The sequence below is a fragment of the Saccopteryx bilineata genome, chromosome 3 (assembly GCF_036850765.1).
Source record: "Saccopteryx bilineata isolate mSacBil1 chromosome 3, mSacBil1_pri_phased_curated, whole genome shotgun sequence".
Taxonomy (NCBI): domain Eukaryota; kingdom Metazoa; phylum Chordata; class Mammalia; order Chiroptera; family Emballonuridae; genus Saccopteryx; species Saccopteryx bilineata.
In genome coordinates, this window is record NC_089492.1 from 165,465,037 (window position 1) to 165,480,063 (window position 15,027).

Below are 15,027 nucleotides of genomic sequence, written 5' to 3' on the forward strand. Positions count from 1 at the left end.
CTGCTGTGCTGTCACAAATCAAGAAAAATCCAGAATCATTACCAGTGCATATCCAGAAGAAAAAGATGGTTTCCTCCCGTCAGGTTTAGACCAATACCTCCAGCCAAAAGAGAAATCAACATAACCTTCAAAAGAAAGCACACCGTTACCTTCATGCAAATTTGGTCTCATAATTTGCCTCTCCTTCTGTCTCAGGTTCAAGTTCAAGATAATATAAATAAGAATCTTGTTCCTATCAGATCTCCTCCTGCTGTCATAAATGCACTATTTTGAAACTGAGATGCCTCACCTTTGAGGAAATTTTCACTTCACATTTTTTTAGTGAGTAAATCTCAGAACATTGTGTGCATGCCAAAACATAAATACAGTACAACACTCTAGACTCTAGGACTGGGGGTGGCTAGCTCAATAAACTTCCCTTTAACCAGTTCTATGACGTCACTCTCTGCATCCCCGCCCCCACCCCTGCTCTGATCCTCCTGCCTATCACTCACTAATGCTTTCCACGTTCTTATTATCCATAATTGGATGACTTTGTTCTTCTGCCTCCCCCATATTCCTCATATCCAAATCCCCCAATTCTTCAAGGCTTGCCTCCTCCACAAAGATTCTCTTGATCCTCACCGGTTCTAGTCTCACTCTCCTTTTAGCCCTCATATTTTATTCCCTTTAGAGTATTTGCATACTTTGTTATGTACCCCGTAAATGTCTAATAAATTAAAAAGACCTGGAGGAATCAAAGCTATGAATATACTTAAACTTGGCTGCAACATTAGAATTCTCGGTATAACCAAGAAAAATTTGCTCTTCATTATATAGCTCTAATGTGGCCAGCCAGTACCTGAGGGCCCCTGGAGCTGTTAAATGCTTCTACCAAATCCATTCTCTGTTTGGGGCTAACAGAGCCATCGATGGTGGCGTAGGTCAGTCTGTGCCTCTTCAGATGCCAGGCTACCACCTTCAGCATGCTGGTCCACTGGGAGACAATGACACTGGAAGGAAGGGGACAACAGACAAGCAGCCCCCAAGCAGATTAAACTCACCTGCAGGGCTGTAATGCTCCTATAACCCCTTTTTAAAAATTGAATTTATTAACATTATTTAACAAAGTTATACAGGTTTCAGGTGCACAATATTGCACTGTGTAAGTCAAGTCTCCCTCTATTACCATCTATCCCCTTCTACCCTTAATGTTCAGTTGTCAAATGTGGATGAGAAAAGGCCTTCCTTCTACAACCTATGGGGAAAAGGCACACGGCTTAGGTCACATTTTAAGGTTATCATGTGGATAAATAGTGACACATTTAAAAAGATTATAATGCTCCCCACTGTTTCCGGATCCAGCCAAAGATGTACCGCATTTCCCCATGTATAAGACGCACCTTAATTTTGGGGCCCGAAATTTGAAAAATATATTACATAAAGTTATTAAACTCAGTTTTATTCATCATTAAATTCATACAATTCCTAATCTGTGCAAAAAAGTGGGAAATGCAAGTTAAAAAAAATCTACAACCACTGTGTAAGATGCATTTTACACATGGGGACCAGTTTAAAGACCCCAATTTTTCGACAAAATGTGCATCTTAGACATGGGGAAACACGGTATTAAGGACAAAGTGACTAAAGTAAGCACTGCAGCCTCCTGCCATTTGGGGGTCCAGTGTTTACCCAGAGGAGCTGTGGTACTGCAGAATAGGGACATAGGCCACCCTCCCTTTGCCAGTCATACTAAAAAAGCTGCTAGGACTTTTCTACACCCCTCACCCAATTCCCACCATGCTGTTTTAATGAGAGTTTTAAGTTTTTAGGCCAAAATATTTCAAATATACAACATAGATTATAACATACGTGTAAGTTAAAACAACAAATGGACCTCCTGCCCCCATGCACCATGCTTAGGAACCCTACGTCTGCGCACACGGCTCTCCTTCCCCCCCCCTTTTTTTTTTACAGAGACAGAGTCAGAGAGAGGGATAGATAGGAACAGACACAGGAACAGAGAGATGAGAAGCATCAATCATTAGTTTTTCACTGTGTGTTGCAACACCTTAGTTGTTCATTGATTGCTTTCTCATATATGCCTTGACCGTGGGTCTTCAGCAGACCGAGTAACCCCTTGCTGGAGCCAGTGACCTTGGGTTCAAGCTGGTGGGATTTTGCTCAAACCAGATGAGCCCACGCTCAAGCTGGCGACCTCAGGGTCTCGAACCTGGGTCCTCTGCATCCCAGTCCGACGCTCTATCCACTGCGCCACCGCCTGGTCAGGCTCTCCTTTCCTTTTCTCAGTTGCTCCCTTGCTTTTCTTTAGCTATGTCTTTACTTTTAAATATTTCTTCAGAGGCTTAGCTTACTCTGATCCTCTAAGAATTTCCTTTCAATCAGTACCACAAGTATTTTAATTAGAAATCACAGGGAAGTTGTGCTGTAACCTCAGAGCTTTCTGCTGAGCATGACTCAAGGTCCTTGGTATAAAATGCTAAGATTTAGTGCTTGACCGGTAGTGGCACAGTGGACAGAGCATCAACCTAAGATGCAGAGGTCCCTGGTTCGAAACCCCGAGGTTGAGCATGGGGTTGCCAACGTGAGTGTGGGATCATAGACATGATCAAGGTTGCTGCCCTGAGCAAGGGGTCACTGGCTCTGCTGGAGCCCCCCGGTCAAGGCATGTATGAAAAGCAATCAATGAACAACTTAAGTGCTACAACTATGAGCTGATGCTTCTCTCTTTCTTCCTGTCTCTATCTCTAGAAAATATAAATCAAGATAAAAAGCTAAGATGTATAACTATCAGCAATACCAAATTCCCTTGCTTCATTGCAAGCACTACTTGGATAATGAAATAACACATTTACCTTTTTTGGGACTCTGAATTTCTTCGAATTTCCTCCAACTCTGCCAACAGGGATGAAATCTGGAAAAGGTCACGTGAACACATGCAGGTTCAAGCACTTTTCGCCATTACCCCTCGCCTGAGCAGCAGTCCCCTGGATGGCCTGTTCCCTCATCTGACCCTCCGTTACTCCACTTTCCTTTCTGCTGCCAGCTGGAAAGTGGTCTGACTCTCGGTGATAGGCACACAAAGCAATGAATTTTCACATGCTATAGAGATGTTCACCTGAAACCTATGTGTTCCTATGGACCAATGTCACCCCATTAAATATAATTTCTAAATAACTAAAAAATGAAATAAAATAAAACCTGTTTGTCACTTCCCTCTGCTGGCCGAAGCCCGCTGAGTGGCTTCCCACTTAGGAAGAAGCAGCCAAGCTCCTCACAGCGATCCCCACAGCTGGGGGGCCCTGCTCATCCCCAGCTGTACCTCTCACCACAGCCTCCTCACACAACCCTAGTCCCACCATGCTGCTTCCCCCTCCACACCATGCTTTGTCTCAGCTTTGTCCATTCCGCCTCCCTGCCTGGGACACCTTATACGTCAGCTTAGTGCCACTTCTTCTCGGAGGTCCTCCCTAGCCCCCAAAGTATGGGTGCGGATCCCACTGCCTACGTGCTGCTACGGCACATTTTGTTTGATGACCATGATTGTTTTCATACTATGTATCAACTGCTGCTCATTGAATCATCCCTTGTGTTCATGACTCGAGAGGTGGCAGAGCCAGCATACGTCTGGTTCGTTTCTATACCCCTAGAACCTAGCACCTAGCCTGACCAGAGAAGGTACTAGCCAAACGTCTGTGCAAAGAAAAAGTGAAAAAGTTTTCCCCAGTTGAAGTCTTGCTCCGAACGTTATTGAAGAGGGGGACATATCCAGACTGAAGAGCACTTGCTACAGCTTCCAGACAAGCTCTCTGGATATTTATCAAACACCTCAGGGCACATTCGAGTCCAAGGGGCCCAGATGGTAAGAACACATGACTTTGGCCATGACTTTGGACAGTGACTGAGTGCATTCTTCCTGGCTGCTAATGGGAATGACCTTTCAGAGCCTCTTAAAGACCCTAGAGTTCATCCCCAGAAAGGCAGAGGAGGAAGAAAATTAGACCAGGAATCAGAGGAAGAAAGTTCTTACTCTGCCATCACATGACTATCACACTGGAACTCCCAGTTAAGAGCCAAATTTCTCATCAGTAAAAAATGGGCTGAGCCAGATGAAGTGTGAGGTGCCCAAGCCCTTTCAGCCTACATGACTGTCACAGTGCTTACCTGCAGCCTCCAGCCCTGCAGCCTCCAGCCCTGCAGCGGCTTCCCAACCTGAACATGCTGAGGCAGGAAGTGAGTCACAGGACTGGACCATTTTGAATCAGTAGGAAAAAAAGGCAGGTATGTGAAGTGTGTGGTATCTTGGCAATTCAAGGTTCTAGAAAGTGCTTGGATTGCCACAAGAAAAAGTTGGTGAGGGGTATTTTGAGAACACAGTCTTGAGAGAGTAGGATCCATGGTCCATGTGCTGGTCAAATTCTAGTAACATCCTGCCTGAGCTTAGGTCTATGCTACTGATGAAAACTCCTTTCTCTTCATAAAACAACCTTAAGTGGTGTGAACCACTGTTAATGGGCTTATGCTAAGAAGCCTTGTGAATAAAAATTACTTGGGTATTAGACTAGGAATGTAAGTTTTAACCCAAAGCTGACTTGGGAGGCGCCAGGACAGGGAGTCTGGCCACAGATGGTACTCTTCCTATGTTTCTCTGTTATTATCATAAAGACTACGTTGCCTGACCAGGCGGTGGCGCAGTGGATAGAGCATCAGACTAGGACTTGGAGGGCCCAGGTTCGAAACCCCAAGGTCGCTGGCTTCAGTATGGGCTCACCAGCTTGAGCGTGGGGTCGCTGGCTTGAGTGTGGGATTATAAACATGACCCTATAGTTGCTGGCTTGAGCCCAAGGTCACTGACTTGAGCAAGGGGTCACTGCTCTGCTGTGGCCCCCGGTCAAGGCACATATGAGAAAGTAATCAATGAGCAACGAAGGAGTCGCAACAAAGAATTGATGCTTCTAATCTCTCTTCCTGTCTGTCTGTCCCTATCTGTCCCTCTCTCTGTCTCTGTGACCAAAAAAAAAAAAAAAAAAAGACTAGGTAAATATTCTCAGAATTTAATTTAAAGTATCCTGAAGTAACACCATTCCCTTGGCAGTGACCTCCTTTCTAGTTGCCTTTTTTTTAAAGGCTTTGACGAAAGAGGCTGAAGCTAGGAACGTGCTTAAGATGAAAGGCAGGACTCGGGTGCGGCTTATCTCAGTCTCCCTAATACAGCTCATCAGCTTTACAGAGCCCTAATGAGCGTGGAGCAGAATGACTAATGAGGACGGAAGGCTGCAGAGGGCCCATGACTCAGAGGGAAGCTGTTTGGCAGGCCCTGGCCACCAGCACTCAGATGTACTGCACGGCCTCCGGGTCTCCTGGAACTGTTCGCTCAGCTTGGCCCTGTCGCCAGCAGAGATCTGAGTGGCTTTTTTTCCCAGTAGTCCATGACAGAAAACCTGCCTTCATGCCAGGGCTGGCCCAAGTCACTCTCTGGAAACCCACTATGTAACTTTAGTTTTGTTTGTGAAATAAAATGAGAATTTAAGCCTGGAGGGAGAATTTGACCAGCTAAATCAAATAGTTCTAGCCCTGCCATCAAATGGCTGTACCTGCTTGGACAAACGTGTTAAGTTGTCCAAGTCTTTCCACCAGAACAGAAGTGACAAAGTACCTTGGTGCTCTCTCTCGTGTCATCAAAAAGCTCCACCTTGAAGCACTTGCCGTTAAGGGACACAGTGGAAGACAGCTCCGAGCTGTGCAGTTCGGACAAGGTCAAAGCGCCGAACTGCTCCTCCAGTGAAAGCAGCAGGTCTTCGCTCTCCAGCTCTACCGGGTCCAGGGCCTGAACAGAGGACAGACGGGCGAGGAGCAGGTGGGCTCCTGAGGCAGCCAGGCACGTGACTTGCCAACAAAGAGCTGACAGTTAACACCCCACACAGCGAAATGTCTTCTCATTTATCATTAGCATCTCCTCAGAGAAATCCTAATTAAAATGTAATCTTGCAAGGTTTTTCACCAGATTAAAGATAAATCATCAAATGATGGAACTTTTTAGTGACTTGCTAGACAGATTACATGATCATTTCCCCAGCAGGGGCCGTGCAGTATATTAAACTATTGATAATCAAGATATATCACTACAACTCCTCAGAAGAATAAAACACTCCTCTTAATTATGGATATGCCTCTCTCTACCATAAAGGCAGCTTTTCTAATTGTACAAACGCTTGACTTTTCACAAGGAAAACTTAAAAGCCCTAATATTGTCTGAAGCAGAAAAAAATAATAACAAAATTAGATTTATGACATCCTAAAATAACAAAGTAGGCCCTGGCCGGTTGACTCAGTGGTAGTGTCGGCTTGGCGTGCAGGAGTCCCGGGTTCGATTCCCAGCCAGGGCACACAGGAGAAGCGCCCATCTACTTCTCCACCCCCCCCCTCCTTCCTCTCTGTCTCTCTCTTCCCCACCCGCAGCCAAGGCTCCATTGGAGCAGACTTTGCCCAGGCGCTGAGGATGGCTCTGTGGCCTCTGCCTCAGGCACTAGAATGGCTCTGGTTGCAGCATAGTGACGTCCCCTGGTGGGCATGCCAGGTGGATCCTGGTCAGGTGCATGCGGAGTCTGTCTGACTGCCTCCCCGTTTCCAACTTCAGAAAAATACAAAAAAAAAATAACAATAAAATAACAAAGTATTCTTAAATGGTTTCCTTTTTAACAAAATGCCATTTTCCATTCTTTAAAATATTACCATAGCCTGACCAAGTGGTGGCACAGTGGATAGAGCGTTGGACTGGGATGCAGAGGACCCAGGTTCAAGACCCCGAGATCGCCAGCATGAGCATAGGCTCATCTGGTTTGAACAAGACTCACCAGCTGGAGCCCAAGGTCACTGGCTCGAGCAACGGGTCATTCGGTCTGCTGTAGCCCCATGGTCAAGGCATATATGAGAAATCAATCAATGAACAACTAAAGAACCACAACGAAGAATTGATGCTTCTCATCTCTCACCCTTCCTGTCTGTCTGTCCCTATCTGTCCCTCTCTCAACTCTCCTTGTCTCTGCAAAAAAACAACAACAAAAAAACCTTATTTAAAAAAACAATAAAAACTGTTCTTAACAACATGGAAATCATCAAGATCAATAAAGATTAATATAAAACAAAATAAAATAAACAAGCACGCCCTTTTCTGCCTCAGCAAAAACACACCAAAGCCCCATTCTCCTCAACCCCAGACACAGAGGCTGAAGTGGATCCCAAGCAGCCCCTGTGGGTACAGAGCTGAACGCTTTCCTTACCGACTTCAGCAAGGACAGATGACAGCAACATTGCCGTAGTCTCAGGACTTGTGACAGGATGTGGACGGTGCTGGGTCTCTGTGAGTCCGCAGCCACAGAGCATCCAGGCCCACTGGACCCAAACTCCTGTGCCACTTCAAGAGGGAACACAAACCACAGGAAATAGTAAGGGCTTAAAACAGAGAAACATGAGGACAAGTCAATAACTAAATGATGCTATTTTAAACTTATTTAGTTTGGCCCTGGTCATTGGCTCAGCAGTAGAGTGTTGGCCTGATATGTGGAATCCCTAGTCTGATTCCTGGTCAGAGCACACAGAAGTGAAAAACTGCTTCTCTTCCTCTTCTCCTCACCCTTCTCTCAGTCTCTTCCACTCCTGTAGCCATAGCTCAAATGGGTTGGAGCAAGTTGGCCCCAGGCTCTGAGAATGGTTCCACTGCCTCGCCTCAGGCGCTAAAGTAGCTTAGTTGCTGAGCAACAGAGCAGTGGCCCCAGATGAGCAGAGCACTACCCCGCAGGGGGCTTGCAGGGTGGATCGCGGTTAGGGTGCATGCAATGTCTGTCTCTCTGCCTTCTTGCCTCTAACTTAATAAAAAACAAACAAACAAAACTTATTTGATCTGATATTCAATAATATAGTTATAACTCACTTTTATACCACGTAAGCCAAAAGAAATGCTGGTTTCTTTATAGACCTACTTGTATTTAATAGAACAGATTTTGAAAATAATTAAAAAGAGGCTCAGATCACCATGGCTGATACTTACAGATCAATATATTATACTTTTGTTTGAGGTTCCTAGCTAAAAGGTGAGAAAGCCCTTGTACTACCCTAATATTGTTTTCACCTAAAGCATTCATCACTGAACTTGAATGAGCTTCTCTAGCTCAAGTCTAAGTTCAAGTCTCTGATTCCAAGAATCCACACTCTCCCATTGCTATCATTTTATGAATCTCATAAAAACATATAACTAATAAAAATATAATTATATGTATTTATGCATGTCCCACTACTTACCTCTACTGAATGGATTATCAGGGCTTCGTCCATACTGGTTACCCTCACTTTCCTGTCTTTTTAGGTAGGACTGTAGAGCTGACCTGCCTCAGATCAATAAAGAAAATGCACATATAATGTTTGCTACAACCAAATAGGTTTACAATGTCATTGCTTAACTGTGCTTGCAGTAGGACCTTGAAAAATTATGAGTGGACTTATTAAATGATGTCAGGCTCATAGCAAGCAGTGGTCAAAGGTATAAAATATAACTATTGAGAAAAACAAAACAAATCCCACACCACATAGTGACAGATGATGTGTTGGGGAACTGTGCACCTGAAACCTGTATATTTTGTTAACCTGTGTTGCCCCAATGAAGTCAATAAAAAGGAAAAGATTTTAAAAAATCATTTAAAATGATTAACAAATAATATATTAATATAAAATGTTATATTTAATAACATGCAATATACTTCAATGTTGACATTAATTAGTATAATAGTATTGTTGACTGATGAATATTAATAAATATAAGGTATACAAAGAGAAAAAACATATTCCAGCTGGAAATGAGGGGTAGTAGGAGAGTAAATTTGGGATTCAGGGAATGACAAGCGTTTTAGAGAAAGTGCAAAGACCAGATGACTTAAATTCCAATGAGATGCCAGGTAAAGGTCAAAGTCAAAGAGATATAATTTCCCCACCTGGCCCCATGAGGACCAGACGACCCAGCACACAGTGACCACACCCTAGCCCTTCTATGAAAGGAAGCCAATGAAGAACAGGCTCAAAAGCCTTCAGAGTGTATGAGAGAGACAAAGGAGTGGGGGAAACACAGATATCCATCTGACTGAAACACCATGAACACAGTTTGAGAAAACTTGACCCTCCACTCACTGCCAAGCAAGGACAGAAAACAACAGTATGTGTGACAAGGGGCTTCTTGGTGTTACACACCTGGATGTTGCAAAAAGGACACTATAAACAGTGTTTTCATCTTCAGAGAGCTTTAAATGGTGCAACTGAGACTGACGCCGGGGCAGCATGACCTGGAAAAGTAAAGGGAAAAAGCAGCTGCGATGAAGCTATACGAATGAACTGAACATTACAGAATGAATTCCCAGGGTTGACTCTGGAAATCTAGTCAAGCCTGGACAGCAGTTTCCACTCCTCCCTACAACAGGACTGCTCTAACACACAGCACAGGGACTGCTGTGACAGGAGGTACAGGACAGCAACCCCAGGGCCTCTGCATAGAAAGTGGGAGACTCAGAGGTTCCTGAAACTTCAAGGTTTCCACCCAAGACAAGGACATGGCCACCATCCTTCCCTGGCTTACCCCACACCCACACAACTGAGATTACCAAGGGCTTGCCGGTGGAGTCCAGCTGGTCTTTTGTTCTCCGCAGCAAAAGGCTCTTGGTTAAAATACTTAACCGTTCACCTCCTTTCTTTGAATGATTGTCAACCTGGCTCCTCCACAGATTAAAATCATCAAATGGAGAACAACGGAGAAATCTTTTTTTGTGGAGGAAGAAGGACAAAGAGTAGAAAAGGAGAAGTGTGGGAGGACGGAGTGAAGGTTCAAAGAAAGATATCAGATGAAAAACAAATCAGATTTCTGTTACATCTGTCATCTCACCATTTTTAAAAGTGAATTTCATTGCAAAGCTCTGCTAAACAGATCAGAAGGACCCAGGTCAATAACAAAAACCACATTATAAAAATGTGAATTTTCCCATTAACAATGTCTATATCTTCACAACAGGACATATAACCAACAGTTAGAATTCATTCCTAAAGTTTCAAAGGCTAGCAAAACAACTCCATATCCTCTTATGAGCTGACTTTAATAAGTTATTTTCAAATCAGCATCCTTTTCTGTCTGCTTCAAATAAATTGTAGTCCTGACCCCAGGTCATATGCATAAAAGCAGAAATAGCCAAAAACATTCACTGGACTAAAGAAAGATGCCTTTGTTTCCCTTACTTAATTTGTCGTATATTTTTCCATATATAGTGGCTGAATATAATCAAAGTCCTATATCAGCCAGTCAATCAACAGACTATTTTCCTCATAAATATTAATTCTTTTGCTATTTAAAGGTCGCCAGGCTTGCCATCTGCTCCATGACATAACCTGGCACACACTGGAGCTTCATCCTGAGATATGAAATAATTATGAGGGGTTACTGACAGGGTTCACATTTACACAATCCCAAAGACGTTACTCACTTTAGCAGCGAATACATGTCCAACAGGTTGTTCTGAATGGGGGTTCCCGTGACAGCCCAGCGGGCCCGGGCCTGCAGCTTACACACAGCGATGGACGTCTGCACCCGGGGGTTCTTGACACTGTGAGCTTCATCCAGGATGATCCGCGCCCAGACTACTCGAAGCAAAGGTGTTGAGCTGCCCTGGAAGAAACACCAGTGAAAACCAACAACAGTGTGGGAAAATGTCTTCAGAAAGATGAGAGGAAATAACAAGCATTGAGGACCCACTCTCACCTTTAAGTTCAAGGGTACATATACACTGAAATCTGCATTAAGCTTAATCAATGGATACAAATAAGTAACTTGAGGGCCCCAATCCTTGAGCTCTAGATGTTGAACAAAATATCTTCTATTTTGAGTTTTGATTCATTCTTTCAATCCACTTTTGAGCAATGGCTACAGGTCAGGACCACACCAGGGGTTGAGCTTGCAAATTCACCTAGTCGATTAAATATTTACTAAATTTACAGAAAATTCCCTAAAAATGTACTAAAAGTCTACTTTTATATGTAAGATTCTATTTAGAGGGAGAACAGAGGCAACGACAACATGACAGACCATGGAAGAGAAGCACACATCCCTTGGGAGAGCTGAGCAAGAGGGTCACAAGAAGGGCTGGGTGTAGGTGATGAGGGACATGCAAGTAGGGCAGGGTCATAAAAAACAACAACAATGTCATGTAAAAATATTAAGGTTTTATCCTGAAAGCAATGAGGAACCGGTGAAGAATCTGCAAAGTTAATCATCTGCAAAACGTCAGAGTTGGTCATAAGATGTCTTGAGTCTAGAAATCTCCCCAAATACAGAAATCTGCAACTATCCTATTGTAAAAACATGTAAAAGACGAGCTCCTGGAACAATACTGTATTTTCAGGAGAACAAAAAAGCCCTATAACCACTTACACAATAAAGCTCTGCCCTTGAAAACCAAGACTCCACTGGGTGTATAGCAAATACTCAGGGTTTTACCCTGGATGTTTCATTTAGCCTCTGGCGCACTGGGCCCATTTCAACCCCTTCTCCTAGAAGGCAGAGGTAAGAAATGATGGCCTGATATCAAAATACTAGTACTAAAATACTAGCTTTCACACTAAATATAAAACATATCCTGAGCATACACAACCCAACTAAAAAAAAAATGGTAACAAGTGGGGCTTTCCTATAATAATGTGATAAGCACCCCAATTGCAATGTAGTTATTATTAGTTCTGCTAGACCTCACCCTTTATCACTAAGGAGGTTGTCTACAATAAGAGAGGGGAGAGAGAGCACTTCTTTCCACAGGTGGAACATCTACATTCCTGACCTGATACGAAAAACTCTGCTATCCTGATGCTGTCATAAGACTGGAGTTAAAGGAGGCGGGGCTCCCCCTCTCCTTCCCTGGCAGCCCCCAGACTCACCTTCTCGCTGAGGTCCGTGCCCGGGACCTCTCCCCCGTGCTTCTTTGTGGGGATTTCCTTGGCCAGAAGGCTATAGGTGGTAATCACAATGTCATATGTAGAGAGGCTGTGTAGACACAACACGAAGAAAATGGTAACCAATCCGTGACTGACGATGAGAGGCAGAGATGATCGCTTTATAAAAATGCCTATGGCTGGAAGGACAGATGGCAGAATTCATTCATGTCCTTCATGAATACACATGACTCTGCAGGGGTAAACTTGACTCACTTGGCTTCATTTACCTCTGGTCACTTTTATAATCTACTCACTATAGCTAGAACAGCCTCCCTCTTTCCATCAATGAGTCATAAAGGAAAACCAGCTGGGTTTGTATTAACCTTGATAATATCTGGCCCGTACAGAATACAGGGAAGGGCTGGGAACTAACACTTAGTAATGATTAGACATAGATGATGTTCAAGTCCCAGGGAAGTAAGACTCTCAAAGCAGTTTGCCTTTTACACGGATGCTTTCTCCTCTGTTTTTTGTTTGTTTGTTTTTGTGAGAGAGACAAGAGACAGGAAAGGAGATGAGAAGCATAAACTCATAGTTGCATCACTTCGGTTGTTCATTGATTGCTTCTCATACATGCCTTGACTGGGGGTGGGAGGCTCCAGCTGAGCCAGTGACCTTTTGCCCAAGCCAGTGACCTTGGGCTTCAAACTGGCGACCCTGTGCTCAAGCTGGTAAGCCTCTGCTCAAGCTGGGTGAGTGCTGAAGCCAGCGAGCTTGGGATTTTGAACCTGGGTCCTCAATGTCCCAGGTCAACGCTCTATCTCCAGCATCCCCAAACTACGGTCCACGGGCTGCATGCGGCCCCGAGGCCATTTATCTGGCCCACCGCCGCACTTCCAGAAGAGGCACCTCTTTCACTGGTGGTCAGTCAGAGGAGCACTGTATGTGGCGGCCCTCCAATGGTCTGAGGGACAGTGAACTGGCCCCCTGTGCAAAAAGTTTGGGGACCCTTGCGAGTCTACCAACTGTGTTACCACCAGTCCAGCTCTCTCTTCTTTGTTCTATAATGGACTTGTAAAAACCTATTAATCTAGCTTTGATATTTGGGTATAATCATGCTGTAAACTTTTAGTTTACCCTGCCTATACTCTTTACATGTAAAGATTCTTAATGAAAGGCACATATTTTTTTCCAAAGAAGTTTAACACCTGAGCACCTGAGAGAACTCTCATAAATACTTTTAATAAAAATGATATGCCTAATTCAAAGAGGCAGCAATGACTACATGTGGCCTTCACATCATATAAATTACAACTGAGAATGATTTCAACCAGTCAACTAGAACACTCTGAACACCAAACCAGGTCTGATCAAAGTGCAAGTCCAATGAGATATAATTTACTTCTAGATAAAAATCTAGAACAAAGTCAAGCCACTTACAGCAGTCTCTGCAGAGATGTGTGCAGGCCTGCCAATGCTGCCAATGCCCTTGGTCTGCTGAAGTGACTCTCAGGCATGACACTTGGTGTTACAAGAGTCACTAATCTGGCAATTTAGCCCTGGCCGGTTGGCTCAGCGGTAGAGCGTCGGCCTAGCGTGCAGAGGACCCGGGTTCGATTCCCGGCCAGGGCACACAGGAGAAGCGCCCATTTGCTTCTCCACCCCTCCGCCGCGCTTTCCTCTCTGTCTATCTCTTCCCCTCCCGCAGCCAAGGCTCCATTGGAGCAAAGATGGCCCAGGCGCTAGGGATGGCTCTGTGGCCTCTTCCTCAGGCGCTAGAGTGGCTCTGGTCGCAACATGGCGACGCCCCGGAGGGGCAGAGCATCGCCCCTGGTGGGCGTGCCGGGTGGATCCCGGTTGGGCGCATGCGGGAGTCTGACTGTCTCTCCCTGTTTCCAGCTTCAGAAAGATGGAAAAAAAAAAAAAAAAAATCTGGCAATTTACCCGAGACTACTGCCCTGCTCTCTCTCTCTCTCTTTTTTTTTTTTGAGATAGGGAGAGAGATAAGAAGCATCAATTCATAGTTGCATCACCTTAGCTGTTCACTGGTTGCTTCTCATATGTGCCTTGAAGGTGGTGGTGGGGCTCAAGCTGAGTCAATGACCCCTAGCTCAAGCTAGAGACCTTGAGATCATGTTAATGGTCCCATGTTCAAGCTGGTGAGCCTGCACTCAAACCAGATGAGCCCGTGCTCAAGCCTGCGACCTCAGGGTTTCGAACCTGGGACCTCAGTGTACTGTCATAAAAACATAGCCAATTTATATCAACTGTTCATTAGGATTATATTAAGATGCTTTGTAAGACTCGGCTAGTTCCATTCACACTAACAGAAAAGAACATGAGTATGGAACCAGAAATTCAAAAACATGAAATAATTGTGACACAGTCTCCTCTACGAGGGAGTGCTGCTGCTACCTAGTGACAACACGGGCATCCCAGGCCTGCTCACAAGGCTGCAGATAGTGACAAGGATATAGCAAAAGAACCTTGCTTCCTCTCAAGAGGTATCTGTTAATACAGGTGAGGGATGTTGGGTGACGAGAGTGCCTTTGGCCTTGACAGTATCATTAGTCCCTATTAAACGAAACCTCAGGGAAAGCAGGTACGATCAATACAGCTTCTTAAGCCAAGATGCTGAGCACCTCCCAGAGATTGCAATATTTTTGCGCTTACATTTTGGCACGCTGCTCCCGGTTTGGTCCATGGTAGAGACAGATTCTTAGTTTGCTGTTGCTCACATGCTTCTCCACCTCCTTTTTCCAATGATGGATCAGGGAAGCAGGACAGATGATAAGTGTTCCATTGGAAGTAAACTCAGTGGAGTCTCAAGAGGGGGGAGAAACCAACACATAGTTACACCCATTAAATAGTCTTCAACTTCTTACAGAGAAATTACCATTTTCTCAACTGAAATCAGTAACTGTTGCCCTTATTTCCACACAGAGCTTATAGTAGAATGGAAAATGGAAGAGATGCCTGACCAGGCGGTGGCACAGTAGATAAAGCATCAGCTTGGGATGCGAAGACCCAGGTTCGAGACCCCGAGGTCGCCAGCTTGAGCGTGGGCTTATC

General features: G+C 44.6%; 1 protein-coding gene across 8 annotated transcripts in view; it reads right to left on the bottom strand.

The window, feature by feature from the left end:
• TTF2 (transcription termination factor 2) overlaps positions 1-15,027 on the bottom strand; it is a 48,716-nt gene that overhangs the window by 5,033 nt on the left and 28,656 nt on the right. For all 8 annotated transcript variants that reach the window (XM_066268170.1, XM_066268168.1, XM_066268171.1 and 5 more), the window contains 11 exons: positions 14,629-14,779; positions 11,959-12,064; positions 10,515-10,696; positions 9,645-9,798; positions 9,238-9,329; positions 8,299-8,381; positions 7,281-7,414; positions 5,657-5,827; positions 2,856-2,914; positions 842-992; positions 43-125 (listed from right to left, as the gene is read on the bottom strand). In XM_066268170.1, the coding sequence (XP_066124267.1) occupies positions 43-125; positions 842-992; positions 2,856-2,914; positions 5,657-5,827; positions 7,281-7,414; positions 8,299-8,381; positions 9,238-9,329; positions 9,645-9,798; positions 10,515-10,696; positions 11,959-12,064; positions 14,629-14,779 (1,366 nt within the window). The remainder of the gene's footprint in view (positions 1-42; positions 126-841; positions 993-2,855; positions 2,915-5,656; positions 5,828-7,280; positions 7,415-8,298; positions 8,382-9,237; positions 9,330-9,644; positions 9,799-10,514; positions 10,697-11,958; positions 12,065-14,628; positions 14,780-15,027) is intronic.